Source organism: Lepisma saccharinum, chromosome 3 (genome assembly GCF_977018435.1).
Source record: "Lepisma saccharinum chromosome 3, izLepSacc3.1, whole genome shotgun sequence".
Classification (NCBI taxonomy): Eukaryota; Metazoa; Arthropoda; class Insecta; order Zygentoma; family Lepismatidae; genus Lepisma; species Lepisma saccharinum.
The window spans coordinates 98,839,571-98,852,163 of record NC_139231.1 but is presented as its reverse complement, the minus strand read 5'-3'; the positions used below and the strand labels follow the sequence as shown (position 1 = coordinate 98,852,163).

General features: G+C 36.4%; 1 protein-coding gene across 3 annotated transcripts in view; it reads left to right on the top strand.

Moving 5' to 3' along the window:
* Positions 1-27: 27 nt before the first annotated feature.
* Positions 28-12,593, top strand: part of LOC145985241 (cyclin-dependent kinase 20-like) — a 46,471-nt gene continuing 33,905 nt past the window's right edge. Inside the window, exons 1-4 of one of the 3 annotated variants that reach the window (XM_083119016.1) lie at positions 28-137; positions 4,658-4,875; positions 5,867-6,055; positions 7,961-8,197. In XM_083119016.1, the coding sequence (XP_082975142.1) occupies positions 4,690-4,875; positions 5,867-6,055; positions 7,961-8,197 (612 nt within the window). In that variant the 5' untranslated portion in view covers positions 28-137; positions 4,658-4,689. Of the gene's footprint in view, positions 218-4,657; positions 4,876-5,866; positions 6,056-7,960; positions 8,198-12,593 lie in introns of all 3 variants that reach the window. The other 2 variants (XM_083119015.1, XM_083119017.1) reach the window with 2 other exon arrangements.

The following is a 12,593-nucleotide window of genomic DNA, read 5'->3' as shown; positions in this document are numbered from 1 at the left end:
AATTTGTGCCATCTGTTGTGGCGCCAACACTGCATGCAACTCTTCTGCATTTCGCATTTTATGTTAAGTCGAAAGTAGATTGTATGTTATCTAAATATAAACAGGGAACTTTTTGTGTGTATTGTTATCAGAATAAGGTAGCCAGCAATTCACAATTTAGTCGAATATAATCAAGTAGTCATCATTTCTATGAAATCTGGTATACACAGGACGCTAGGCAAGTCTATTGCAATGAAGTTGTCTAATGACTAATAAAGTATTCTATTCATAGTTACCATACGTACATTATTGTTTCAGCAGATTTCAGTAAAAATAAATTATGCATATCCGGATTGGACACCAACATCTTGTCACTTTTTTTTGTTTTGTTTTTGTAAATTATCCTGCCTCTTTTCTCCCTACCTACAACAAGCAAGAAATTGACATACAGTTGAGCTTGTGACCTTCCATTTCTACTAAGAACACATTTGCCAGTTCTGTACTGAGAAATAAGTTTTAATTATGCTTATGGTCCACATATCGTTGGGTAACATTATTGTATAGGGGAGACTGATTTCTTCAAATTTACAGGAGAAAGTACATTTCAAAACTATGTTTATGATGACCCTTAATTTTTACTATGCTTGCCTAACCAAACCCAATCTAACCTTACCGTGAATGGTTTGCGGGGCAAACATTTTTTCCACCTTATGCAAGACGCTGTTTTGGTAACACTTTACTATACCGGAGACGGATTTCTTCAAATGTACAGGAGAAAGTACTTACGCAAATCATTTTCTGTAGCATTGTTGATGTTCGGGAATGTAGTTTTGATCCATTTTAATGCGAATGCATGTGGTTTTGTACGAAAATCTATTTCCGACGCGCTATTGCTGCTGCTGCCATTTGCTTTCTGCACGAGAGCACAATATGCACTATTGCTGCTGCTACAACATGATGTGTCGAGGATGCGTCGTGAAGTTGTTGCTGGGTGTGGAAGGTGCCGTGGAATTTGTAATTCCGATGTTGTCCGTATATGCTAAATTGAAAGAAAGGAGTGCTAATGGAACCTAACCTAACAGGCCTAACCTAACCTAGTACGCATGCCTCATCCCCGTGATGGTTCGTGGGGCTATCGTATGTAAGAAACACATTATTTTCGTTAGAAATCCATTATTTCACCTAAAGAAATGTTCTGCAACGCAGAATAGAATGTTATCAGTGTAAAAAATTGTGAAATAAATCATTGATAGGTGTCTCCGGTATAGTAAAGTAGTACCGCTATTTTCTCAAATGGGAACGACTTAAGATGACCAGACCCCTCTCCGATTTTCTTCATATTTGGCATACTCACTAATTGAGGCCTCTTAATCACGAATCTGAAGTTAAAAGTTGTCGGAAATGTCTAGAAATTGCAAAATATGTGAAAATATGGCGTTAGTTTTTGGAATGGAAACTGTCTATTTTCGCGAAATTTTTTGTTATACAAGGAAATATATATATTCCTGATACTACCATGACATTTGAACTATGTTTGCCTAACTTAACCGAAACTAACCTAACCACACGTCAATGGTTCGTGGGGCTAGCGTCAATGGTTCGCAATTATTTTGCAATTTCTACACGTTTCCGACAAATTTTAACTTCAGATTCGTTATTAGCTGGTCTCAATTAGTAAGTATGCCAAATATGAAGAAAATTAGAGAGTGGTCCGGTCATCTTAAGTCATACCCTCAAATGCAAATCAACGCTCCATGCAACAGGTAGCAAACTTCACTTGTACACATCATCAAACATGGCTACCATAATAGTGTATCGACAATCATAGCGTTAATATGTTCACGTAATTTTGCAATTTCTGGAAGTAACCGCCAATTTTTAACTGCAGATTCGAGGCCGGAACTAGTGAGTATGCGTAATTTCAAATCAATCGGAGATACTTCCGGTATTGTAAATTTATACCAATCTCTGAATGTTGGATATTATTCTTGACATCTTGTGCATGTAGGAGTGACTAGCTTCAAGCTTTTGAGCTAATTTCACCAGGTTTAAACATGTGCAGGTGCATGAACTACGATTTTCCCTGACCTGTTTCATGAATGTGCACATTCTTTAGTTGTTGGCATTTATTTTCATGTGGGCGACTAATACTTCTTGTTACTTGCACACCATGGAGTTGATAAAATACTTACCGATGTTCCGACATGACTGCTGCTGCTAATACATCACCTGACATTGGTGTGAAGTGGTATTACATTCCTAAATACTTCCATTGTTAGGCAGGTCAGGTATGAGGCTGTTAGCATTAAAATTCCTTCTGTAAAAACTTCCAACACCTGTGATGTACGTATGAAGGGGTATTACATTTCCAAATGCTTTTGTTGTTATGTTAGGTAGGTCATGTGGTAATTATGCGATATAGCCCGAACACCTCTCACTTGTTTATTTCGTTCATTTTAGCATTGATAATTACCTATTCTGCATTGCAGAATATTCTTTTAGGTGAAGTTATGCCTTTTTCCATAAAATAGTGTCAACTTTTCATATTACGAGTCATTATTTGTCTTCCTTGTTCCGCTTGGGTAACAGACAATATGGCATGCACTCGTCATGGATCATTGCATGTCGTGCTTGTGTTTTGTCGATTTGGAGTGGGTATGCAGTGTTTCAACCTTGTTAACCAAAAAATACCTACTTTCGTGTTCATTATGTCATCACAATCCACTGAGGGATAGCCCCAAAAAGCAATCCACGATAGCCCCACAAACCATTGACAGATAGCCCCAAAAACCATTCACGATAGCCCCACAGACCATTTCCGGCAAGGTTAGGTTGGGTTAGGTTAGGTAAGCATAGTTAAAAAAAATATCATAAAAAGAGGCACGTTTGGATACACTGGCGAGACCGTGTGACTTTCGACGCTCGCACCATCTGCAGGTACATAATGGAAACAACGGCAAAATGTTGTCGCTTTGCAGAAAATGCAAGTTCCTTACATAAAAAGTGATTATTTCTTTTTTCTGCAGCATTCTATGGTGAAGTTTTTAGTTTCGGCGAAAGAATGTACCTCAAAGGACTTTGACAATGCTACAGAAACTGATTTCAGTAAGTAGTTTCTCTTGTAAATTTGAAGAAATCTGTTCGGGCTATATCACATATTTACTGGCCATGTTTCTGGCTGTTGGCATAAAAATTACTGCTGTCAATACTTCCAGTTCCCGATCATTCAATTTCTGGTCTTCAGTACTTCCTGCTATTCTCACCACCTGGTGAAAGCAGTTGTAGCCTTAAATAAATAAAATGATAGAAATAAAAAGTTTAAATGCATTGTTTTACTGAAGTTTCTATGCAAGAACTGCAGAAGAAAAGCATGGTGATGTTGCTTCAATGTCTCAAAACTTCTTTATTTCCCTCCACCCAAATTTTGTTTAATTTTATAGATTGATTTCATAGTATGTTACAGTGAGATTAAGTGCATTTCAGTGTTCATATTGTGGTATTTATGGCATTCTATTTTGAAGAATTCTGTTAGAGTATTACCACTTCAGAAAAGTCTTGTCTATCTGTGTAGTGATTTTGTTTTGTGTACTTACAAATTGTGGTTGTAGGTTTCCATGACCAGGTTTCATACAATTCTCATTTGTAGCTCCCCAATTTTCTCAGCATGCAGGGTGGCCATCAATCCCCCTTCCCCTCCCCCCAGAAGATTCAAACCTGCGAGAATGAAATGTGAGTGAAACGAGGAAGAATATTTTACGAAATGTATTTTTATTTGTAGGAAAAATGACATCAAGGATGGCAATAGCTCCTCTGCGCCACCGTGCTGGTGCCCTTGGCCGTCTGGAAGAAAAAAATGCAAGATATACATGAAAACTAATACTATCTTGAGTATCCTTTTGTCCTGCTACTCTTTGATTTTGCTAGCCTTGCTTTTTTTTTTAATTCAATGTTTGCCCTTGTAGAATTCATTTCCATCCAAGTTTGGGGGGAATGCTCCATTACTAACTGTGTATTTGGAAATAGAAATATTGAGATAGAGTAAAATGCTCATTTCAGAGTGGCATCCTGGATAATTTCCCACAGAGCCCTTACATTTATGAACTTTCTATCACACAAATAATATTTTGTTACAAAATGAAATTGTGTTGAACGTTATACATTGGACCCATTATATAGGGGGGCACTGGCATTTTGACATTTTCATGCAGTTTATTACATAAGTCACTAGCATGCCACCCCAAAGCTTGGGGCAATAAAAAGGCAAGGCCATAAAATAAATCATGACAACTATTATTTATGTAATTATCACAAATGTCAGCACCCAATTTAAGCACATAATTATGGTTCAAAATCTTTCCTTGCTCATGTTAAGTAAGAAGCAATTGTTCTGTAGTGAAAATGTTGAAAAAGGGAGAAAAATAACCTTGTTATCACATTGATTGTTTGTGTTTTTGAAGTTACACACACACACACACATATATTTATATTCTTATTACCCCGAACCTGTGCAAAGTATCAGTAAGAAATGTTTGTTTTGATGTGCTCCACACACTGCGAACATTGTCAACCACCTATATATGCAGATGCAAAAGTACACTGATTGTGTGAATATGTAAGAAATGCATAACATTAGACAGCTTAATAAAAATACTATTGTCTTTGTTTTGATTCCATGTAGAAATGCTCATGTAGCAGCAACAGGTGTGAGAAATGGACCAGTACACTGTGATTGGAAGGATAGGGGAAGGTGCTCATGGCCTGGTGTTGAGAGCACGACACATTCGAACTGGCCAGGAGGTGGCGTTGAAGAAGGTCCCGATTAAGAAACTGGAAGATGGCATACCCAATATGGTTGTCAGAGAAATAAAGGCTCTTCAGGAAGTGGACTGTGAGTATGTAAGTACCCATGACAAAGCTGCATGGAATAGGCATTTCAAATCTGGTAATTAGAAATCTGTGCTGAATGTTGGCTGTGTAAAGCACATTGCTGCATTAACAGCCATATTCACAAAACTTGCATTTATAGTGGAACTTTGCACTTTCACCAGGTTGAACTTGATGAAAGCACAATGTGATATGTTGAAAGATTATATAAAGGTTATTGTACTGGGTGTAGTAGTTACTTGTGGTGGTAAACCTTGAGTTGGCCTAAAACTACAATATGGTAAAAATATACATGTATGTGGCAAATAAAACTATCATCATTATATGTAGAAAGCTACAATTTAATTTAATTTAACAGGACTTTGGAAGAACAGGCCAGGATACATATTTGAGCAAAAGCTGCATGCAGTATGTCACAACACTTCAGTGTGAAATGTTGCATTTCTTTTTACAGGTGCCAGTTAACATGTTCTGATGAGTGGTTACTGACAGCTTTTTAAACTTGGAGATATTCTATCAGCAGTGACTGTTATGGTGTCACACATTTATTGTTTGCTGTGGAAACTACACTAGCAGCACTAATCGTAACTTGCCTAGATAGAGTGCAACTTACACCACACATCATCATTTCACTGAGTAGCAGAACTTAAAAAGATCCAGTTTTGACTTGTACTAACTTATTTTACTCACAATGAAATTGCTCCTCTGTGTGTCAGCTGCAATTTGCATCACATATCAGAGAAACACAATTCAATTTTCTGTCGCAAGAATTTGTGACACAGAGGAGTAACTTGCCTAACCTATTCACATGCTTATTTCTGCTATTAGATGCATTTGTGAGAGGTTAGGCAGGTCTGGTTTGGTGCTGTTAGCAATTATATCTGCAAGTTGCTACAGCTGTCTCTCGCCACTTGTCATGTTTTGTGTCATTTGTCACTTCAGTGAGAGGTCTTTACAATCTAATTTCCGTACTTGCTGTTTCATTTCCATATTCTTTTCACAGGTCGTACAGCTGTTGGATGTGTTTCCTCAGGGCCTGGGCTTTGTGCTGGTGTTTGAATTCATGCCATCAGGATTGTGGGAGATGCTGAGAGATGCTGAGCATCCACTGACAGAGCCTGAGATAAAGGCCTACATGCAGATGTTGCTAAAAGGAGTTGCATATCTGCATGAGCATGGTATCATGCATAGAGTAAGCACCATTTCATGATCTATTGTGATATTCATTGTGTAACAAAGATAACCATATTCTTCTTGTATGTATGTATTGCTTGCATTGTAGAATTATTTTTCTTGCAGTTTACATTTCTTACAAGCACATAAGCAACATATCAGCAAAAATTGTGTTTATGTCCTTGCAAGAACTGTAAACTGCAATGAAAAATAGATGTAACATATGTATACCAGAAACATAAAATGATACATTTGTAATTGTATTGATGTTCTATTACAAACTCCCACTCATTGACTAGAACTTTTATTTGTTCAACACAAGGTACAAGAGATTCTTATTCAAACACCTGTTGATGACTGTAAGATATGTATTTTATATGTTGTGTAAAATATAAATGCATGGACAATCTCGCTATTGAAGATTCTTGATTTAGGTCCTGACCTGGACACAGGTATTCATTTGTTCATTGCATTCAGCAAAAAAGTGTTAGAAAATGAATGCAAAATAAAAAAAATCAATGTATGTTACAGTTTCAGTGCTTGAGATGTCTTAAATATTGCTGACTTTGAAATTTGAGAAATTTATCATGGAATACTAAAAAAACATTCTTGAATTTTGTCATGTAAGTGCAGTAGCCAGCCACCATGTACAGGAAAAAAAAACAAATAACGATAAACACAGATCCTGGTACATTTTATAAAGGTAAAAACATAAAGCTTCCTCCCTGTACATTGCACTGTGCCATGGTAGTGGAGGTAGGCTGCCATGCATTGTTGATTTTCACCATACAAATCATCACGAAACTGATGCTGATTTGTCACCCACGGTCCCAGGTTCAAATTCTGGCATGGACATGGCTGTTTGTGGTGTCTCGTCATTAATTTTTTCTAATCATCATCCATCCTCGTTGTCATAATTAGCCTAAAGAGCGAAAAAAGTGGCATGATAAACTAAAAAAAAAAAAGTAACAAAATTTTTAGCTTGGGCACTTTTTAAAAAATCTCCATGGTCCAACAATGGCTTTCCACACTGAGACTATTTATTTTCACGTCTTCATGATGCCAGGTCAACACCAAAATTCTGCTCCTACCGGGTATCGAACCTATTCCTGTGCAACTCTTATATCTGGTGCGAGAACCGCCTTTATGGCAGTGACCCTCTGTTGCCGCATTTCTCTATGAAGGAACTCGTGGTTAACCAATTAGGCCTAGTGCTTGGGCAAGAAATGACGTTAAAAATCCCCCTCCCCTAAGCAGTCAGCAGAGAAACAGGATTTTGTCAAAATAACCATTCTGCGCTGTGATTGCACACTGGTTGTTACACCGTCCCTGGAATAGGATGGTTTGGACCAAAGATGAGCCTAGATTTCCCACATGTAGTCAATAGCATTGAGCAGCCACCAAAGATTCCAGGTTCGAGTCTCAGTTTGGTCATGGGTGCTCCTTTATGATTGTCTTTTGATCAGTTTCATCTATCATTCCTGGTTAGCCAGAACTCTGAGGCAACATAAGTAGGATGAGAAAATTTATTTTTGTATTTTACATTTGTAACATTTTGGGAGAACACACATTCTCTTCATCAGACATTTATTTGCGTGGTATTTCTGGAGTGTATTTTTATATACTTGTAACAACTGTAAACTACAAGATGAATAATTCTACATTGCAAGAAATATGTGCATGCAGGAAGAAAATTTAAAAAAAAAAGTATTTAAAAAGAAATACAAATCCCTTGTGGCAATCAGATACCCAAACAAACTGGATCATATCATGCAATCTTATTTATCATTCACTCATGTGAATTCTTGAAAAATTTTGTAACTCCCTGCTTCCTCATTTTTACCTTTTAGTGTGAGAATGGACCCTGATATTTGCAATGGAAGAGTTGCTTATGCTGACAACATTTATTGTACTTCTGTTGCAGGACTTGAAGCCAGCCAACCTCCTGATCAGCAAGGATGGGATTTTGAAGATTGGAGACCTTGGATTAGGAAGAGTCTTCTGGCCAGAGCATGACAGGCCGTACTCTCACCAGGTGGCCACTCGATGGTACCGTGCCCCAGAGCTCCTCTATGGAGCACGGTTCTACACAGAAGGCGTAGATCTGTGGGCCGTTGGATGTATATTTTCTGAAATTTTGAACAATTCTCCTTTGTTTCCAGTAAGTGCACATTTTTAAGAAATTCTATGGTGGTGTATATGCTTCCGTAAGTTGATTTTGAAAATAATAAGGTCAAATATTTTTTTAAAATTATGATTAATAATTACACTCCAGATATTGTAACTGTGGTTTCTGCAATAGATCATAAATTAATGGACGGTTTTAGACCATTATTATCATTAACAGACAAAGCATTTAAGTTTTCTTTCCTTCTTTCTTTAGTCTCATACTGACATGATTGTGATCACCCCATAATTTGGCTGCTGCAGTTCTTGATAGGCCACTGGTTACACCCATAACCCATAGTCTGCTGTAATAGCTTAATACAGTGGAAGCATACTACTTACATTTTTCACAATTTACATTTGGCCTCCCCGATTCGCTTGTAATCATGGGGTCCCAAGTTCGATACCGGGTGGAGGCACATAGTGGTTCGGATCCCACTTTAAAAACTGTAGGTCCAGTCCTAATTAGCCTTACTGTGCATAAAGTGGACTTAAAGCACCAACTCAATCAATCAATCAACCACAATTTACATTTCTAGCATCATAATTGTTTTTGCCATAATTACCTGTAAACCTGTACTTTGGAAGTAACTTTCCACTTTAACTTAAATTTGCAGATGAAGAGACCAGTAACCACCCAAGTAATTACAACTGTTGGGCCAACGTCAGTTTTTGCGTGGGAAAGGTTGGTTTTATGTTGGTTGGCAAATTGACGTTGGTCGTTGGGCCAAAGCTGGTTGCTAACGTTTGCCCAACCATGGAAAATAGTCAAAATCAGTTTTACAAACAACTTTTTCATGCTAAGACAACTTACAGGAGTATGCTGTAAATTCTATAGTGTAAAATAAGTGACATGTAACAGTGTTTCTCTTCGAATATTTCAGTCACAGCACATACTGGAAATATAATGTATTTTTAATGAAAGTAGAACTAACTAACTCTAACTCTATAGCCTTCTTAAACCCGAAGGTTCATGGCTGCAGCAACATAGGCCTTCCATCTGTCCCTATCTTGAGCAAGATCTATATACTCTTTTCCATCCCTACCGATTCCCTTTAGGTCTATCTCAACGTTGTCCCTCCATCTTCGTCTTGGCCTTCCTACAGGCCTCTTACCATCAGGTTTCCCAACAAGAATCCTGTAAACTCCTCTTTTCTCTCCCATTCGTGCCACATGGCCTGCCCACCTAAGTCTTCTTGATTCAATCATTCTAATAATATCTGGACATGAATACAAATCTCCACTCACCTGTCTCCTCATCCCTTTCAGGTCCAAATATTTTGCTAAGGATCTTATTTTCAAATACTCTCAATTTATGATCCTCTTTCAATGTAAGGGACCAAGTTTCACATCCATATAATACTACAGGCAAAATTAGTGTTTTGTATATTTTAACTTTTAGTTTCTTAGATATTAAACGAGAAGACAAAAGTTTATGAAGAGAGAAGTAACATGCATTTCCTGAATGAAGCCTACTTTTTATTTCCTCCTTAATATAATTTTCACTTGTTAATATTACTCCTAAGTATTTGAATTTGGAAACTGGTTCAAATGAGTTGTTATCAATAATGAGATTTTGATTATTACCTAACACTTGGTTTCGGCCTGTAAGCATATATTTAGTTTTCTCTTTGTTAACTTCCAAACCCATCTCTTTAGCAGTTTTGAAAAATATTTTAGAATTATTCTTAATTGTATTTATATCATCCCCTAATAAGTCTACATCATCTGCATATGCTAACAACTGAGTCACACCATTTAATTTTAGTCCTGCGTTAGTTCCTTTTACCTTCCTAACAGCATGTTCTAAGGCAAAATTAAAGAGCAATGGAGATAATGCATCTCCTTGTTTTAACCCATCATGAATTGTAAATTTGTCAGACACATTAATACCCACACGAATTTTACTTTCCGTTTCACTGGTGCATACTTTTATCATACTAACAAGCTCCTTAGGTATTCCAAACTCTACTAGTATATTATATAATTTATCTCTTTTGACCGAATGATATGCTTTTTTGAAATCAATGAATAGCTGATGGACATTTTGATTATATTCCCACTTTTTTTCAAGTTTCTGTCTAATGTGAAAAATTTGATCTGTAGTTGATCTGTTACGTTTAAATCCATATTGATAATCACCTATAATTTCATTACCATATGGGGTTAGTCTTGTTAAAAGAATGTTAGATAATATTTTATATGTTGTTAAAAGTAGAGAAATTCCACGGTAATTATTGCAGTTCATTTTATTACCTTTTTTAAACACAGGAACAATTATGGATTCTTTCCACTGTTGAGAGATTTCTTATTTATTCCATATTAAACAAATTAATTTATGAATTTGACATATTAACGAATTTCCACCATTTTAATTAACTCAGCTGGTATTAAATCAATGCCAGGTGCTTTGTTATTGTTTAGCCTTTTAATAACATCTTTAACTTCAGTCAAGTTAGGTTCTGGAACTAAAGGTTCTGCTGTGTATACTTCATTTACTTCTGATTTATCTCCTACATGGACATTTAAAAGGTCATTAAAGTAGTTCTTCCATCTATTTAGAATATCGCTTGGGTCAGCTAGAAAATCACCATCTTTATCTTTTATCAAGTTTACTTAGGTTGCCACCCCTTTCTAAATTCATTTACACCTTTATATAAATCTCTGACATTTTTGTTTTTGCTGTTTGTTTCAATTTCGTTAATTTTGCTCTTCAAGTAATCTCTTTTTTTACTTCTAAACGTGTGGTTAACTTCTTGCTTTATTCTATTATAATTGCTTAGATTTTTATCATCAGAGTTATTGAACCACCTAAGTCTAGCCTGATTTCTTATTTCTATTAGATTATGACATTCATTATCAAACCATGGCTTACTTTTTCTTGGTTTATGATTTCCTATACTTTCTTTAGCTGCTGATTCTATTGCATTACGTATGTTCTCCCAATTCATATTTACGTCTGTTTCATTTATATTTTCATCATCATCATTTAAATCCTGCAAAACATCAAATCTATTTGACAGTTTAATTTGGTAATCTTTCTTAATTCTTTCATAACCAAATTTTCCTGTATTAAATTTTAGAACTTTTAGATTTTGTTGCTTATGATTTATCACTGTGAGTCTTTCTCTTAATTTAGCAATTACTAAATAATGGTCACTGGCACAGTCAGCACCTCTATCTATGTGTACGAATGTCAATTATACTAGTATGCCTTCTCTTATCAATGAGAATATGATCTATCTGATTATGAGTTTTACCATCTGGAGAAGACCAGGTATATTTATGGATATCTTTATGTTTAAAAATTGTACTTTTCACAATTAAATTCTTTGAGGTTGCAAAAGTAATTAAACTTATACCATTATCATTACTTAATTCATGAAGACTTTCTTTACCAATCGTGGGTTTAAATGTCTCTTCTTTGCCAATCTGTGTATTACAGTCACCTAACAGAATTTTCATATCATACTGAAAAAAATTATCAAAGACCTGTTCTAACTCTGCATAAAAATCATCTTTAGAATTGTCATCTTTATCTTCCGTTGGTGCATGTATGTTTATTAAAATAATTTTGCACCACCTACCCTGTAAAACTGCATATGATAAACTATCATTAATAAGTTCTACTGTTTTAAGAGCCGAGATAATTCTATTATTTATGAAAAAGCCTGTTCGAAAATTATGATTTTCAGTACCACCATAGAAAAAAGTATAATTTTTAGTTTTACAATTCCCTTCTCCTGGCCACCTAACTTCCTGGACAGTTACTACGTCTAATTTATACTTGACTATCTCATTAACTTTACACTGAAATGCCCCATTCCGGTAAAGGCTCAGAACATTCCAGGTGCCTAATTTAATATCCTTGTTCCTAATGTATATCTTATCCTTAGTCCAGGGACCTCAGAAAGTAGTCCCCACCCGGAGATCTGAATGGGGGACTATTTTACCTCCGGAATATTTTACCTTGGGAACATCCATGGCCTTATATTGCTGTTACTTGACATGTCTTTTTACAGTGCAGAGTTGTCAGCTCTACGCCTAACCCCCAATATGAATGGAGGACTGCACCTGTTGTTGGTCAGCGGATCCCTCAGATCTAGCTGGGAGGATCACATTGTAGTCCACCAACCATACCCCACTTCTGCTGATTGTGGGATGCTCATAGAGTCATGACAGGACAGCTCTGTAAATCCCAACAGAGCAAAATGTTGACCATTTCACTCTGTTGGTTGACTAACTGCAGTGAACAAATCAATAGGCGATGAGGTCGTCACATCCTACGCTAGAAGAACAGGTCGCCAAAGGACAAGTCTCAAAAACAAATGAGTAGCATATGGACAGGTTGAAAAAAGACTGGATAGCATATGGAGATTGCTAAAAGAATG